The 17,579-nt window shown below is 36.4% G+C and overlaps 1 protein-coding gene across 7 annotated transcripts in view; it reads right to left on the reverse strand.

Annotated features, from left to right (window-relative positions):
• Positions 1-17,579, reverse strand: part of LOC144980350 (CCN family member 1-like) — an 81,905-nt gene that overhangs the window by 45,916 nt on the left and 18,410 nt on the right. The window contains exons 3-4 of one of the 7 annotated variants that reach the window (XM_078928019.1): positions 3,509-3,573; positions 2,442-2,959 (exon numbers count right to left, since the gene is read on the reverse strand). In XM_078928019.1, the coding sequence (XP_078784145.1) occupies positions 2,442-2,591 (150 nt within the window). In that variant the 5' untranslated portion in view covers positions 2,592-2,959; positions 3,509-3,573. Of the gene's footprint in view, positions 1-2,441; positions 3,574-17,579 lie in introns of all 7 variants that reach the window. The other 6 variants (XM_078928017.1, XM_078928018.1, XM_078928022.1 and 3 more) reach the window with 6 other exon arrangements.

The raw sequence follows: 17,579 nt of genomic DNA on the forward strand, positions 1-17,579 counted from the left end.
ATAGAATGAAATACGTAGAGCAAAACATAATACATACAAAATAGAGCAGAATAAGAGAATACATAACATAAAGTACATAGAATACAATACGAAACATCCAAACATAAACATAGACATTACATGACCTGAATCAATTTCCGTCTTAGGCAAAAATCTTGCAACCGATTTTGGTGTTTATTGTTTTGGTTTTAAAGACATTGAGAATTGATAGGAGAAGATGATGGATATACATGATTTTAGGTGTTGGAAATGTGAAATAAAACTTCGGGGGATGAAGAGAAAATAATGACAGGAATATTGATTGGTTTAAAATTAAAGCGCCAAATCTTCTAGTCGTAAAATGAATGGCAATCCATGGTACAAATATGGCCGAACAATTAATTGTTGACTGTATATGATATTAGCAGTTATGCCTCGTATCGTTTAATAAATTTTATGACAAATAATAGTGAAAACAAATTTAGGGAAATTTATTCATTATAGATCTTCGTGAAGTAAGAGAATAAAATAAATATGAAAAAAATAATAATGATAAATAAGTCAGTAAAATAATAATCATAATATATATATTAAATAAGTCGTAATAATAAATAATAATATATAATATATAAATAAAGTCAGTAATAAATAAATAATGAATAATATATATAATAAAGTAAGTAAATAAATGATAATAATAAAATGTATATATAAAAATTAGCATGATATAACTTAAGTGAGAATAGAATAAATAGATGATAATAGATAATAATAAGATAATAAATAAGTTTATATATTATAAGCATGATAGATCTAGTAATAAATATGAAAAATAATAAATATAAATATAGTTGAGGTAAATTAAATAAATAAAAATATAATATATAAATAAGTAGCTTAATAAATAATAATAAATATACATGATAATAATAAGATATATATAATAATAATATGTAAAATAATAATATAAATAATAATAAAAAATAAAATAAATAAATAATATAAATAATAATAAATAATATAAAATAAATATATAATATAAATAAATAAATAAATATATATAATAAATAGTAATTTTATGAATCCTATTATTAAATGATTATCGAAATAAGTATTGAAAATAGTAAATGGAATGATGAATAATGAAGTTAAGGGACGTAAAAATAAATAATATATAATATATAAATAAAATAAATAAATAAATAAATAAATAAATAAATAAATAAATACATAAATAAATAAATAAATAGATCAGTTTGTAATTTTGTTGGAATCCCTGTCTTGTTGTAATGGTTATCGAAATGACAGATTGACAATAGGTAATGGATGGGTCGATGCCAAGGAAGGTGTTTGGACTAAAATAGAATCCGTTATAAATAACAGTTGGAAAGATCATCGATTTTTTAACCACTTGCGCTTTATAAAAAATGGAAAAAAAAGAAAACCAGCAAAAAATCGTTCATTTTCCTTCTAAATGACACCAATTTCTCGTCGATTACTCATATCACGGATTGCACACAGTGCAGGAACAATCAAATCGATTTCCTCATTTTTTCGCACACTTTAATATGAGTCACTACAAAAGTAGTCGTTGTTTTCCAGTATGAAATAGAATTCTAATCACTCGTATAGCAACGATTGCCCTTTTTACACAACGCAATATCCACTAAACGTGCTCAAAGCGCTATACAAGGGGGCCTTGGCCAATAGCAACATTTAGCATTTATGACGGGACATGATGCCTGTTATAGGCGATATTACAATTTTTTTCGGCAAGGTACTCATTTTACACATGAGTAAGGTGAGAGAATGTAAGTAAAGAGCCATCTCCAAGTAATCAACTATGCGCCGAGCGAGGCTCGAACCCAGGACCTTCAGATCCGAAAGCGAGTGCCATACCACTAGACCACATAGCCGCAATTAAAAATTGAATCGGACCTCACCATTGACATTAGTAGTGCATGACCGACACGTGACTACACAGGGCTACGCATACCTAAACACGCCTAAACAGAGACACGCACGCCTATACACGCCTACATAGGGCTACATGCGTCTCCACTGGGTTACGCACGTCTAAAACACGCACACACATGGCTACGCACGCCCAAACACAGGGCTACACACGCCTAAAACGCCTACCGAGAATGCGCAAGCCTAAACACACTTGCTCAGGGCTACGCATACCTAAACACGCCTACACAGGGTTACACTCGCCTTAACACGCGTACACAGGCTACAAGGCGTAAACGGCCTTCACCAAAATAAAATATTTCATTCTAATGAATCATGGAATCCTCATCAACCGATGACGTCACTACAGCTTTTAAAATGACAATAATGCATTTATCAGATGTCAATATAAAAAGTTCTATCATCAATTTTTCTTTTATGCTCTCTAAGAAATACATGTGGGGGAAAACGTAACGAAAGATTAAAACTGGAAATAGATGAATACTCACGTTTTTTTGGTCCTGTTGTTTTCTGTTTGCCAGATTGAATAATTTGCAGCCCATGCAAGTGGAATGACCTCCAGGATGCACGCGGGTCACACAGAGGTCGAATATGAACACAATGAACAGGATGTGACGTAGAGATGATGCGATATCCATGACGAATGAAAACAATTACATCATTTTCAAATAACATTACGCAACTCACTCATTGATTGGTCAACGGTCGACCGGTGGCGTCGCCAATGTGTCAATGATCGTCCTGCATGGCCCACGAAACTGTACGTGTGTTGTAGAATGAAACCATTACAAAAACATAATTTAACCAACACATCCTGACTTATAGATGCATTGGGTTTAGTTCCAATACTCATATCATCCGCCACCCGGACATAACGGACAAACACACAAAACGATGTGTAACCTTGAATCGTTTAGTCTGGTAATACAATTATGTGAGAACTGCTCATAAAAATGGCTGGCTAAAAGCAATAACAAAGACCTGAGCGACGTCAATTTCGTTCTATCTATATCAAATTTTAGAATTCCTTATCAAATCATTCACTTAGGCTAAGGTCACACTACGAGCGGAGCGAAAACATTTATAAAAAACTAAATATATATATAAAGAGGTGACTAACATATCAGCAGCGAAGCAGAGCTGAGCGAGAGATTTGGCCATTTTTCTTCGCTCGCATCGCTCGATGCGCACATTGTCTCCAGTCTACACAGCAGACACGGAGAGAAATGATTACCCATTAAACATGGATCGCTTTGAATTGCTCGCTTTCCATCGCTCTCAGTGAAGCCACATAGGTAAATCGCTTCGCCCTGCCCGCTTCGCTCTCAGTGTGGCCTTAGCCTTATTGATAAAATCAGCCACGATGTGCCAAACTGAGGATCACAGTTTACGTCAGTCAAAAACTACACACACGTAACACACGTGACAGTAACACACAATTTAATTTGGCATCTTTATGTGCTTAAGATGACTCCTACACCTTGGGCGTGTTCAGAACATAAATTTGTTTGGAAAATGAAAACAGGTCATAATAATATTTTATAAGAGTTTATACTACACATCTCCTGATTTCAAGATCCTGCTGGTTGACATGAATGAATCCCTTATGCAATGACGGATCTGGAACACGAGATGAGAAGACAAAAGCATTTCAAGTTATTAAAATGTGAAAATAGTTTTGTTAACGAGTATATGGTCAAAGAATGGAAGAATGTGAGTGATCAAAATGAGGAACAAGAGGAAGGACAGAGGGAGAAGTAGAAGGAGAAGAAATAGAAAGAGGAGGAGGTGGTGGAGGAGAAGGAAGCATGAGCGTCTCCGTGTCATGTCTTTTCCTCTCATTGTATATCTCCTCACTCCTCCTGTCTTCTCCGCTTACCCTATAATAATAATAATAATAATAATAATAATAATAATAATAATAATAATAATAATAATAATAATAATAATAATAATAATAATAATAATAATAATAATAAAGTTTATTTGTATAGCGCCCAATCCCGTTGATAAAACAGCTCAATGCGCACAAAATTGTCAAACATCATTATAAACATTATTGTACACACGCACACCTATTTATACAAGCGCGCGAACACACACACACACACACACCCACACCCACACACATACCCTCACAACGACGCACACACGCACCGAAACTATACCCCCACCCATCCTCTCCTCTCATCCTATACCTCCTCCTGTCCTCTTCTTTCATCCAATACCCCCGCATGTGTTTGTGTAGAAGTGTCATTCCTTGGTTAGAAGTGTCATTCCTTGTGTAGAAGTAGAAGTGTCATTCCCTGTGTAGAAGTGTCATTCCTTCTGTAGAAGTGTCATTCATTGTGTAGAAGTGTCATTCCTTGTGTAGACGTGTCATTCCTTGTGTAGACGTGGCATTCCTTGTGTAGAAGTGTCATTCCTTGTGTAGAAATGTCAGTCCCTGTGTAGAATTGTCATCCCTGTATAGAAATGTCAGTCCCTGTGTAGAAGTGTCAGTCCTTGTGTTGAAGTGTTAGTCCTTGTGAAGAAGTGTCATTCCTTGGTTAGAAGTGTCAGTCCGTGTGTAGACGTGTCAGTCCTTGTGTAGGCGTGTCATTCCTTGTGTAGAAGTGTCTTTCCTTGTGTAGAAGTGTCATTCCTTGTGTAGAAGTGTCATTCCTTGTGTAGAAGTGTCATTCCTTGTGTATAAGTGCCATTCCTTGTGTAGAAGTGTCATTCCTTGTGTAGAAGTGTCATTCATTGTGTAGACATGTCAGTCCCTGTGTAGAAGTGTCAGTCCGTGTGTAGACGTGTCAGTCCGTGTGTAGACGTGTCAGTCCGTGTGTAGAAGTGTCAGTCCGTGTGTAGACGTGTCAGTCCGTGTGTAGACGTGTCAGTCCGTGTGTAGACGTGTCAGTCATTGATGCTCGTCTGTACGAATTGGATGTCTTGTGTAAACGGTTTGGTGTTGGCTGAAGAAGGGTTTGAAACCCGACACGTTATGTGTATTTTGTTCTATTTTGAGACTGTTTAAATCTTGACGTGAACCCGTTTCTTTCTCCTCCTTCAAATTGAAGACTCCCGCCCCTGCCAAAAGTACTTACGTCACGTTTTCATCATTTGTATCTAATCCGTGACAATCTGAACTCACTCAATCCTAGAGATTTTGATATTCAATTACCATTAAAATGAAAGAAACAAAAAAAAAAAACAACAAAAAAACCCATTAGCTTTGATACTACGCCTATAATTTGTCTAAAAAAATGTATTAAATAGGCATGGGGTAGAAGTAACCCGGGTAAACTACGGATATAGTCGGTGTAAGGGTTGAGTGAGTTAAACCAGAATCACCGGAGTCCAGTCACCAATTTTGTTCATGACAAACACAACCCAAGTCCCATAATATCTCAACAATGTCCTTTTACACTCTATAGCCTTATCCAAATTGTAACCTCCATTTTCGTCAAAACTGACTTTGTGTGACGTAAGTACTTTTAGCGCTGGGCTCTTCAAAAGGTAAACAATAAATGTGGAAATGTCATTCATCATTGTCAAACTTTGTTTTCTACATCAAAAGATTGCCTTATCTCCCCTGGAACGGCATCAAACCGCTGGAATTTGATATTTTTGTTTACAAAATGTGTAAATGTGACCCACGGGTGAACAAGATATCAGCAGGGGGATTTTGAAATATATAAACAGTGAACAAAAATGCGACAATTTAGTTTTTGTTCATTTAAAAAATCAAAAATGTTCATTTCCCTCCGTGGAACAACAAAAAGGCAAATGTTCCGAGTTTTGACGATAAACTCAAAGAACCACAAATCTGTGGACTGTAAACATTTATAAACAAAAATCAATAAAACAGCTTTAAAAAAACAACAAAAAAGCAAAAAGGAACAATATTTATCAAACATGGCACGTTTCGGGCTCAAAACCCTTCTTCGGCCAACAACAAAGACCAACCTATTTTTGTTGTTTGCTGAAGAAGGGTTTTTGACCCGACACGTTCCGTGTTTGATACTTTGTTCAATTTTCTTCTTTTTAAAAAAACTGTTTTCTTCATTTTTGTTTATTACTTTTAAACATCAACTCAAATGCTTGGACCATTTCCAATATCAACTGGACAGAACACCGTGTTGGCAACGAGGCAGCGTGGCCCAGCGGTTTGGTCTTTGCTTCGTACCCGAAAGGTATCGAGTTCGACTACCCGCCGCGCTGTGTGGCCTTGAGCAAGTCATATAACGTTAGCTCACTTTGCGGCGTTGCACTGCGGCTGACGCCTGGGTTATTCTAGTCTTTTCTGGGAATAGATCCTAAAGAACAATGTCTCCCTTACGGATGATGTTTTTCTCGTTCATTTTGACTTTTAAAATCCATTTTCTTCTTCCGGTTCATTCCGACTTCATACCGGATAGAGCCGACAGATCATAAATCTCAGTTTGTCTTTATCAATTTCATGGCCAGCCAATGGGAATAACGGCCACTAGGACAGTCAAAGCCCTGCTCCAATATGGCCGATACAGACAACAACGATAAAGTCAATAGAACGGGTGGCTGTGGAATTTCTGTTATCGCCGTTAATGATAAGCCCTGTCAGTGTTACAAGCCACGGGTGTCGTAAATTGTGTGTGTGTGTGTGTGTGTGTGTGTGTGTGTGAGGGGGGTTGACACCAAATGTCACCCACCTCATGGTGACGGTATTTTGTCATTGGAAATAAAATACCCACCACGAGTGTCGTAAATTGTTGGGGGGGGGGGGGGAGTTGTCGGGGGGGGGGGGGGGGGCGAGGGGTGGGGTTGATACCAAATGTAACCCACTCACGGTGACGGTATTGTGCCAATGGAAATACGTGAAACTGCGTGGGAATCAGTGCTATTTCAGATGGGACTCATTAAGCCTCCCTGCCAGCTACCTACGTGAGGCCATTAGAGGTATCTGGCATTGTCGTGTCCAATGGGGGCAATTATGGATATTTATGGTCTTATAACATGTCGGTATAGCGGGAAAACAATAACAGCCTTTTTCACTTTATTATTTTGCCTGGAAAAATCAGTTGTCTTTCTAAACATCAGTGCAAATTTGACATTTTTGTGATTCATAGTTTTCTTTAAATATCGTTAAGTGTGGACCTAATTTTAAGTGCTTGTAAATTTTGGTGCACTTAAATAAAAAAACGGAAACATCGTGGATATATCAATGTTCATCATTGCAAGTATCTCCCAAAGATGATTTTAATAAATATAATCAAAACGTGATACAATACAAGCTGTGACTCATGCATACTATCCTTATTATGTCTTGTTCTGTGAATAATCATCATATTGGCAGTTGATTTTCTTGTTTATTCATGGATTTGTTAGTACTGTATAATTTTTTTTACCACTTCCGTTCCTCTCATACCGTTGTGTTGGTCATAACAGTAAACTGGTGTTTTATGTCTTTATGTGGTAAAATAACTCATGAGGATAAGATTTTATTGACCAGTAAAAACTAAAAAACAATATTGTGTATGATTTCAAGATCTCAATTTACTATCAATCTGCCTATAAAGTATAACTTCTTTACAAGAAAAAATTTAATCACCCAACAAGGTTACTGGACATGCTACAAATATTGTAGTATCAATCATCAATTACAACTAACACTAAGTACTGGTACAGTTAAATTACTGTCCATACAGATGAATGCTTTCCCCCAAGGAGAAATATTCAGTCATTGTCATCTGATATACCCTTGAACTCCAGTCAGTCAAGTTTAGAAATAAAACAATTGAATAACAACCAGAGCCAAATCAGTACAACACCACAGACATACCACAGCAAGGTCATTTAATTTATGGGAAATCACTGCCATTTATATCTGGACGCTTCAGTCTATAAAAAGTTAACACATTCATTTGTGCACAAAAGGAGAACTTGAACTTACATTATGTTACTTATTCAACATGTAAAAACACAACACGAGTAATTGAGATGGATTTCAATGACACTAATGGAGCCTTCAGTGAAGTACATAAAACAACCCAGCACACCAGGCGATCCAATATAGAGACAATAAATGAAACCAAACACTGACACCCAGATGGAACCATAAAGATTGAAATTTCTTGAGACAACTACACAAAAGCAGTATATATTTTCTAACAATAATTCCTAAAATTCATTTTAAAAAAAAAACAAATTTGACTTGAATCGTAAGGTATTAAAGTATAGAAAACAGTCATCAAGCCATTTCAAATGTGCCCAAAGCTACATATTTAGATCAATTAAATTATTTAAATAAGATTCATACTATTTTCGTCTGATGGTTTATATTTTATTACTAAACTGATATTTGGACATAATTCATGACATGGAATACTGTAGGAGAGAAAATGAGGATCTCACCAAGTCATGCCAAATAAGAATTTACAATTAAAAAATTCATATCTTTTAAGATTTTACTGCCCGGACAACAAAACTTGGCATGTGTCAAAACCATCATTTTTACTTTACAAGGATGCTTATTTCAATCATTTTCTGCTGTTGTGAATAAAATTATCAATATGCAAATTACTACAAATGAATTGCATTGATAGCTCAAAATTCACTAAATTGACACCTCTCTTATGAGCAGCCTTAAGAGGATACATTATTATCAACCACGGCATATGATGAAAGAAACCCTAGCTTTGCTTGTGGCGAGGGAACAATTTTCATATTCATGTTAGCAACTGAGCAATACCATGAAACATTACAGCAATTAATTACGGCATCACAGATTTCCCCTGACCGCTACCTGTTCTACCCATGGGCTGACCTCACAAGTGGGGTCGAGTTGACCTAGCACTGAATTACCGCTCAGAGAGGAAAATGCCAGGCAGTGTTGAATGTATTTTGTTACTCACCTGTAAGCTGCATGGGAGGTTTGATACGAATGTCACCCACCTCATGGCGACGGTATTATGTGGGCTAAATGTCAATATACAAGAACAGGGTTGCGTTTACACGTTTTATGCCAGTCAGAGAAGGCCTGTTGTTTTGGTTGTTATAAAAACCTTGGGCTTTTATATAGCGCAATATCTACTAAACGTGCTCAAACGCTTTACAAAGGCTCTCTAGCCAATAGCAACACTTATCATGTAGGACAAGACATGATGCCTGTTTGGCGATATCACAATTTGTAATCTACAGAGAAAACGCTACTTACGGCCAGATACTTATTTTACACCCGAGTTCAATGGGAGAATTTTCTTCATTCATAGTCAACCCAACGTGTATTTATTTACAGGTCTGATAGCACAAACAGTTATGGGCCTAATTTCGAGATAGAAATATTCTCAAACCAAAGTGAAATTAATTGTCCTGTTTACAAATAGTAAATCAAGCCCATACTTGCGTTTGCCCATATGGCGGGCCAAAAAAAAAACAAAAAACAAAAAACACAAAAAAGCCGAATGGTGTCAACTTCATTTACTGTATAGACATTTTAAAAAAGACTTGAGTATCTATTTAGCGCAATATCCACTAAACAGTTGTAAAGCGCTTCGTGCACGTTTAGTGGATATTGCGCTATACAAATGCTCCCAATGGATTACTGACGTACTCTGGAAAAACATATTTGAAAATTAGGCCAGAAAACTCGTCCTTCAAATATCGATCCATTTAAATGAACCTCATCTTGGAAAACATTCTCAAACCTGGGACGTCAAGGAAGACTTCGCGAAGTCCCAGGTTTGATAGTTTTTACCAAGGTGAGGGTCATTTATATCTGTCGATGTTTGAAGGACGAGTTTTCTGGCCAAATGTTGAAATACGGGTCTTCCTATAGAACGGCAGATTCGTCGTTTCAAGGACCAACCAATAATCCTTTATTTTGCCGGAGTGTTTCAGTTCCCCTCGACACACTGTGTGTATAATATAGTACATCTTAACACCCCTCTCTCTCTCTCTCTCTCTCTCTCTCTCTCTCTCTCTCTCTCTCTCTCTATCTATATATATATATATATATATATATATATATATATATATATATATAAATATCCTACGGCGCATTTCCAAGGATTTACCGTACACAAAATACTTCACTATGTTTCATATATTCTTCCGGCAGATCAAATGAAGCCATATTTCAATTTCATCCGGTACAAGTTGACTTTCAGGCGCTTTGTTGTGTCTACAGTCTTACAGTCAGCACCTCTAACACGTATCCAATTATACCTGAGTTGAATGGGGTATTGTGTTTGTTTACCTCACTCAAAGACAGAATTCCAGGACCAGAACTTTACTACGATCACTTCCACCCAATTTACCAATGACCATGCTTAACATTGCTTGAGTGTTATGACAAGACGAGACACCATACATTATATCCATATAACTGGAATGATATGGTGAAATAACAATGGAAATATTTTATTAGTTTAAAAGCTAAAGGCCGAAATGTGCACACTTGAGTTTTGGCACGAATCACAGAAGACGGAAAAAGAGACCCGCCCGTCTTTCATTGCTGATTGTGCTCGAAAAGGCCAAATTGAATTCCAATGAAAAGAACAAGTAATTAAAATCCATTCCCCTCTCTAAGCCTTCCGCCTCGCTGATCTTTAAAGATCTGGAACTTGAAATGCTCCACCTGTAGGGAGGTGCTTGTTTTTTCTCGGCTTGTCGAGTTGATATAAACAAAGGAAGAAAGAAAACCACTAAAAAGTAATCCATGATACAGACATAGACAGACTGTTACGTTTGGAATATGGGAATAGTTGTCACCAGCACCATGTCGCACCGTATTGATAAATAAATAAATGAATTAAAAATTACACAAGAACCGAAAAGCAAAAGCGCATATCGCCATTTTCATTCCCGTGTAATAATAAACCATTCTTTATTTCATCTCTTTGTATTTATTAATCGAGTTATTTTTATCGTGCCCAACAACACAACGAGCTTTCGAGTATGTGTTATTGCACGATAAAAATATAACGAGTTTAATTAATACAAAGAAATGAAAGAATACTTTAATTCTATCCTCCGTATAAGATTATTCGACATTTTGTAACCAATTGATATGGTATTAGTACTTCTATTCACCATAATTTGTATCTTTCTCCTTCTGCTTGTATGACAATTTGACCCAAAACTAAAAACGCTGGATTTGTATTCATGCGCACCAAAATATTCTGAAATCGTTGAATAAAATGTTTATTCAACGCGTTCAAAGCATTATTCAACGATTACGTATTTACTAAGAAATGATTGGGTTTTCACATGAGAGGGCTGGAATAATAAATCTTGTTATTTATTAGTGTTTGAAAAATGAGTCATATCAAGTGAAAGAAGAATACAATCATAACGCACGGATTGTCAAAAAGCATTTTCCTGTTTTTAGTAAAATGCGGATTCAGTTTTTAAAAATGATATCTGACGCATTGATGACGTGGTACACAATGTAATATCAGATGGATTGATGACGTGGTACGCAAACAAATACCTTCATAAATGACGTAAAACGCAAAGTGATATCTAACCGAATGTCGATGTAGTAAACAATCAAGTATAGACCGATGGATGACGAGGTACACAATTTTATATCTGACGTATTGATGACGTAATATGCAATCATTTAGAGACTGATGAAAGACGTGGTGCCCAAACAAATACTTACACATGACGTGGAAATTACCTGTTGATGACGTTGGACACAAATGTTATAGCTGACCGATTTATGATGTGGTTTGCAATTATTTATGGATCATTGATGACGTTGTACAAAACGTGATCTCTGACCCAATTATGACGTGGTACACAAGTAGCTATAGATGGATTAATGATATCTGACTTTTTATCATGCTGGGTCAACATGGGTTGCAGTCTTTTATCCTAACAAAAACACTCATCTCTCTCGCTCTCTCTCTCTCTCTCTCTCTCTCTCTCTCTCTCTCTCTCTCTCACTCACACACACACACACACACACAAACTTGAGCTTTGAGAAAAGAACATTATCCACCAAACATGCTCAAAGCTCCAATAGTAATTGAAAACGGTTCTTTACTCACAATATCTCACCGTACTCGGGTATAAATTGAGTACCTGGCCATTAACAGCGTTGTCTCCGTCGGAAAAATGTAATATCGCCATGCCTCGTTCTACATGTACATGTTGCTGTTGGCCAGGGACCTTTTATAAAGCGCTTTGAGCACGTTTAGCGGATATTCCGCTATGTAAAAAGCTCAAGTTTATTTTTGTGCTGTAGCCACTTGTGATGTTGTCTTTTTCATATCTTCAATACTTGTCAAATTTCAGTCTTTACGAATATATTTTCTATTTTTTCCAATCAACGTTTCAATAACGCAACAGATTGGAGATCACATCGTGTCACCAATTCCAGTCTTATAAACAACTCACCGTGTAACTAATTCCAGTCTTATAAACAATTCACCGTGTCACTAATTCCAGTCTTATAAACAATTCACCGTGTAACTAATTCCAGTCTTATAAACAATTCACCGTGTCACCAATTCCAGTCTTATAAACAACTCACCGTGTAACTAATTCCAGTCTTATAAACAACTCACCGTGTAACTAATTCCAGTCTTATAAACAATTCACCGTGTCACCAATTCCAGTCTTATAAACAATTCACCTTGTAACTAATTCCAGTCTTATAAACAATTCACCGTGTAACTAATTCCAGTCTTATAAACAACTCACCGTGTCACCAATTCCAGTCTTATACTTATAAACAACTCACCGTGTCACTAATTCCAGTATTATAAACAACTCACTATTCGTTATTCACAAATCCATCTTATTTCAAGAGTTGCTTTCAATTTGATGACAACAGCGACGAAAGACCCAGCAAACCGATTGGTATTTTCTTTACATCAAAAATCAAATGATTTTTGCCTCCAGCAGTGAAATCAAACGTGTCACGTGATATCATCCGATGATTGACTGACCTCCGGCTGGGCAGAATCGATCAAATCAATATCAAAGCCAAGAGAGACAGAACATGAAAGAGAAAGTGAATTTATACAGCAATTTTTAAGAATAATGAATGGAACGTGTTAAACCCAACGTAAGTCTGACATGCTAAATGTGACCCATAGTTTCTAAATGGTGATTTGTCGCGTGGATTTAAATGTTGACCTTGGAATTTCTAGTCGAAAATAATGATGATGTTGCTGCTTGTAGCTCAAAGGAAGAGATGATGATAACAAATGAAATGTAATCTTCAATATAGTTGAACAAAGACGGTGATCTGGATGTTTCGGGTTTCCCCTTTCTTAACAAAACACGATGAAGGGATCACGTATGATCAATGAGAGGTGTGAGAATGGCGTATTTAATGTCCTTAGTCTGGGTGGGGTTCCTACCTCCCATAGTGGGCAGGGAGGTACTTATTGTATCTTCTATCCGTCCCCTAGTCCTAGTTTTCCAACACTTGCCATTCTGTCTTTGTCTTGGAATGAGATTGCTTGGTTTTGTCCTGGCCCTAGGTCGGGGTCCTGGCTGGGAGGGAAACAGTCGAATGCATAGTTATTGTTTGGGAGATGATATTTTTTTCCTTTTAAATCATCTCTCTGTATATTTATATGTTAGTTCTAATTATATTGGTAAGCATTTGAGTGTATTCCTCTTGTGGGGCCGTGCTTGTGTCCGGATGAGACTTATTGGTGATTCTACAACTATCAGACCATTTGATGGTATGCTTTGGAAATCTACATCTGATCCCTATTTTGTTTCCCAGTTCCCCCTTTGTCTTACTTTTTCTTGGATGCTTTAATTGTAATTCTAGAACTTTTTACTGTCCCATTTTCTTCCTTTTTACTGGCGCTGATATAACCTAAATGTGTTGCAAGCGCCGTAAAACCCTTAAAAACAAAAACAAAAACAAAACAATGTCCTTAGTGTTTAATTCATCGTGTTTTGTTGATAAAGGGGAAAGCCAAAACGTCCACAGTATCTGTCCTCGTCCAATACATTGAAGCTTACAATTCGTTCCGTCTCGTCATTTTTTCCTCGTCATAAGATGTTAGTAAATCACGTGTCAACAATCAACAACCGTTTATCTCCATCTCCAAAGTCAAAGGTCAAATTCATATCAATGCCAATCGGACATCGTCAAAAATTGGAAATTTGGGGGAAAATTTGGTTTTTATGGAGTAGAGTGAGGATGAGACTTAGATAAATAATTTTATATTTTTATACCCCCACCCCTAAGCCTTCAACATAACACCTATTGAATGTGATGAGTCACATATTCTTATAGTCTCATTGTTGTCATGGAAACACCATCAACCCGTTCACTGTCGTACTCTGGAAAGTCACGTGTTAAAATTTTGACCAGAAAACTCATCCTTCAAATATCGATCGATTGATATGACCCTCATCCAGGTAATAACTCTAAAACCTGGGATCTCGCGAAACCCGGGTTTGAGAGATTTTGACAAGATAACGGTCGTTTAAATCGATCGATGTTAGAAGGACGAGTTTTTTTTGTCAAATTTTAAAATACCCGGTACGTTTTTTCTCGAGTCCGGCAATTGATGGTTTAAACCCACCCCTAATTCACTCTAAAACGTCATTTCTGTTCCTTTCTCAGAACTGCAAATACGGGACGTTGCATTTTTGTTTTTGTTTATTTTTTTTTACGATTACCGGATAAAGAATTGAAATAGACGTCTAGCATTAACACGAGATAAAGAATCTAAGAACTCTAGCATTAACCATTACCGGCTAAAAATATTGTAAATATCGAGCATTGAACACGACAATACCGGATAAAGGGAAATTTGAAATAACGTTAGCTTATTCCCCGATTTACCGGTAAAGAATTGAAATTTCTCTGATTAACAGATACGCGCGATTGATTGAAATTATACGTTTCCCGACAATTAACACCATTACCGATAAAGATGAAAAACGTTCTTAAAACGATGTACCGGATCATTAAATAGACTCTAGCATTAACACGATTACCGGATAAAGAATTGAAATAGACGTCTAGCATTAACACGATTACCGGATAAAGAATTGAAATAGACGTCTAGCATTAACACGATTACCGGATAAAGAATTGAAATAGACGTCTAGCATTAACACGATTACCGGATAAAGAATTGAAATAGACGTCTAGATTAACACGATTACCGGATAAAGAATTGAAATAGACGTCTAGCATTAACACGATTACCGGATAAAGAATTGAAATAGACGTCTAGCATTAACACGATTACCGGATAAAGAATTGAAATAGACGTCTGAACCATTACCGAAAAGGGGAAATTTAAATAGACGTCTACTTCACCTTGATTTAAAAAATTGAAATAGACTCTAGATTAACACGTTACCATAAAGAATTTTAACATGACGGGCCCGGCTTAACACGATGACGGATAAAGAATTTATCTCTACATTACACGATTCCGGGTAAGATTGAATAGCCTACCATTAACAATTGGATAAAATTGAAATAAATCTAGCATAAACGAACCCGGGTTTGAAATGGGCGTCCAACATTAACACTTACCGGTAAAGATTGAAATGACGTCTAGCATTAACACGATTTCCCAAAGAATTTAAATGACGGGCAGCCCTTTAACCGATTTCCGATGAATGGAAAAATCTAGCTTCCGAACCGAAAAAGTGCTTAAATAGACCACATTCCGATACCCCGGATAAAGTTAAATGACGGGGCCCCCATTTTGTTGGCCGGGGGAAAGGGAAACTCCCCCATTGCACGTATTCCCCCGGGTAAAACAGGAGATTAAACTTAATTAAAACACGATTTTACCCCATAAACAAGTGTGAGTCACTAAAATTCCAAAAGAATTAAATAGAAAGGTTATTTTGGGGGTAGATTTTTAAAATTGTAAATTGTCTGATTCACTTCCCCCCCCAAGAGCATTTGGTTCTAACAAAAAAACCGATATTTTTTTTCCCTGCTCTAGCTTAAACATTATGTGATAAAAAATTTAAAAAACCCCCCAAAACAAGATAAAATTTAAATGTTTTTTTTCTTAAGGGCACATTTAATCCGGTAGAAGCATTGAAAAAGGGGGGTTTTTTGAATTTAAACCCCCGATTAATCCGGTATTTCGAGGAATTTAAAGACGTTTAGAATTTTAAACACTTTTGACGCGGTTTTAAAAATTTAAAATAGCTCTTTTTTTAAACTAACAAAACCCTGTAAAGAATTCAAATGAGAGGCACTTCACTTCAAAAAATAGAGAATGTATACGCGCTATCCCCTTCAATCACAAACCTTTATTTGAAGCTTTAAATTTAAATTTATCCAGAAAGTTATCCGATTGCCCTGCCCGAAGTTGAAATGGCTGTCCTTTAAATTTAGTCCTGAATGTAAGTCCTGAAGTCCCAACCAAATGTCCATAAAGTCTGTCAAATTGTCGTCCAGAAGTTATCCCGAATGCTATAAAAAATTCCGTAAGATTGTCTTTAAACACCGAATTTACCAGATTGAATCCCCAAAAGACCTGTCTAACCGAATTCGAAAAGAAAATTTTAAATGCCTCAATTCTACCCGAATTCTATAAAAATTGCAATAACGTCTTTTCCCCATTTGTTACCCCATTGAAAGAAATGTCGTCCCTAGTCATCCCCACAATTTTCCCAAGGCTTCAAGAAAATTTCCCTTCCCAAAAAACAATAAGATTCCCGGGTAAAAGAAATTAAGATATTTAGATCACTCAACCGGTAAAGAAGTTTTTAAAAAGAATTCACCCAAAAATTTTTGCCCTCTAGACTTTGGGCCCCGGTTGTCCCTCACGCATAATGTTTTGGGGGTTTTTCTGAAAATTTCAGAAAGGGGTGTCATCCGACAATGTTCATCCGCCCGTGTGTCAAAAGGAAAAATTGGGGCAAAAACATTGGGGTTAACGCCCCTTTTCCCCCGTGTGTCACATCCAATGTGTCATTACGACATAGTTGTATCCAACGACCAGGTGTCACACCCCACGTTTGTCACACAATAGTTGGGATCCAACATGGCCCCAACATTTGTCAACGAATAATGTGTATAAAAATTTTCAAAAAAAGAATGTGTCCTAACCATTTCTAGTTTTTAACACCCCGTTTTGTCGGGAAAATAAAAAAAAAATCCAATTTAAAATTAAATAAAAAAATTTTTGAAAACATTGAAACCCCGGACTAAAAATGCTTTCCCTTTTTTGATTTTTTCCAACGTGGGCCCTCAAACTTCAATTTCTTCCCAAAATTTTGTAAACACAATCGAAGTCCCCTAACTGGTAAACCCGAATATTTTTTTGGGGGGGGGCACTTTCTTCTTTTTTCTATCCCCCTATAATAAACTGTTTTTCCCCAAAATCTTTTTGTCATTTTCTTGGAATGGGGAAAACTGTTTGTCCCTGGCCCCCCAATGGGAAAAAAGCAAAGTAAGATAAACTTGGGGAAAAATTTTTTCCCTGTAAATTTACCCTTATGTATAATTAATTTAACGTAACCCAAAAGATTTGGGAAAAATTTGAGTTTAAATTCTTTTTGGGACCTTTTCAAAGGGCCCCCGGTTCTTTTTTTGGCTCAAACTGGTCCCGAAGGGCCTTAAAACTAATTTTCCCCTTTTTACATTTTTAGCTTAAATTTTTTCCCCCAAATTTTTTTGTACACAAATTTTTTCGTATCCC

The sequence above is a fragment of the Berghia stephanieae genome, chromosome 9, assembly GCF_034508935.2.
Source record: "Berghia stephanieae isolate SIO BIC M18660-M18661 chromosome 9, UCSD_Bste_1.3, whole genome shotgun sequence".
NCBI lineage: Eukaryota > Metazoa > Mollusca > Gastropoda > Nudibranchia > Aeolidiidae > Berghia > Berghia stephanieae.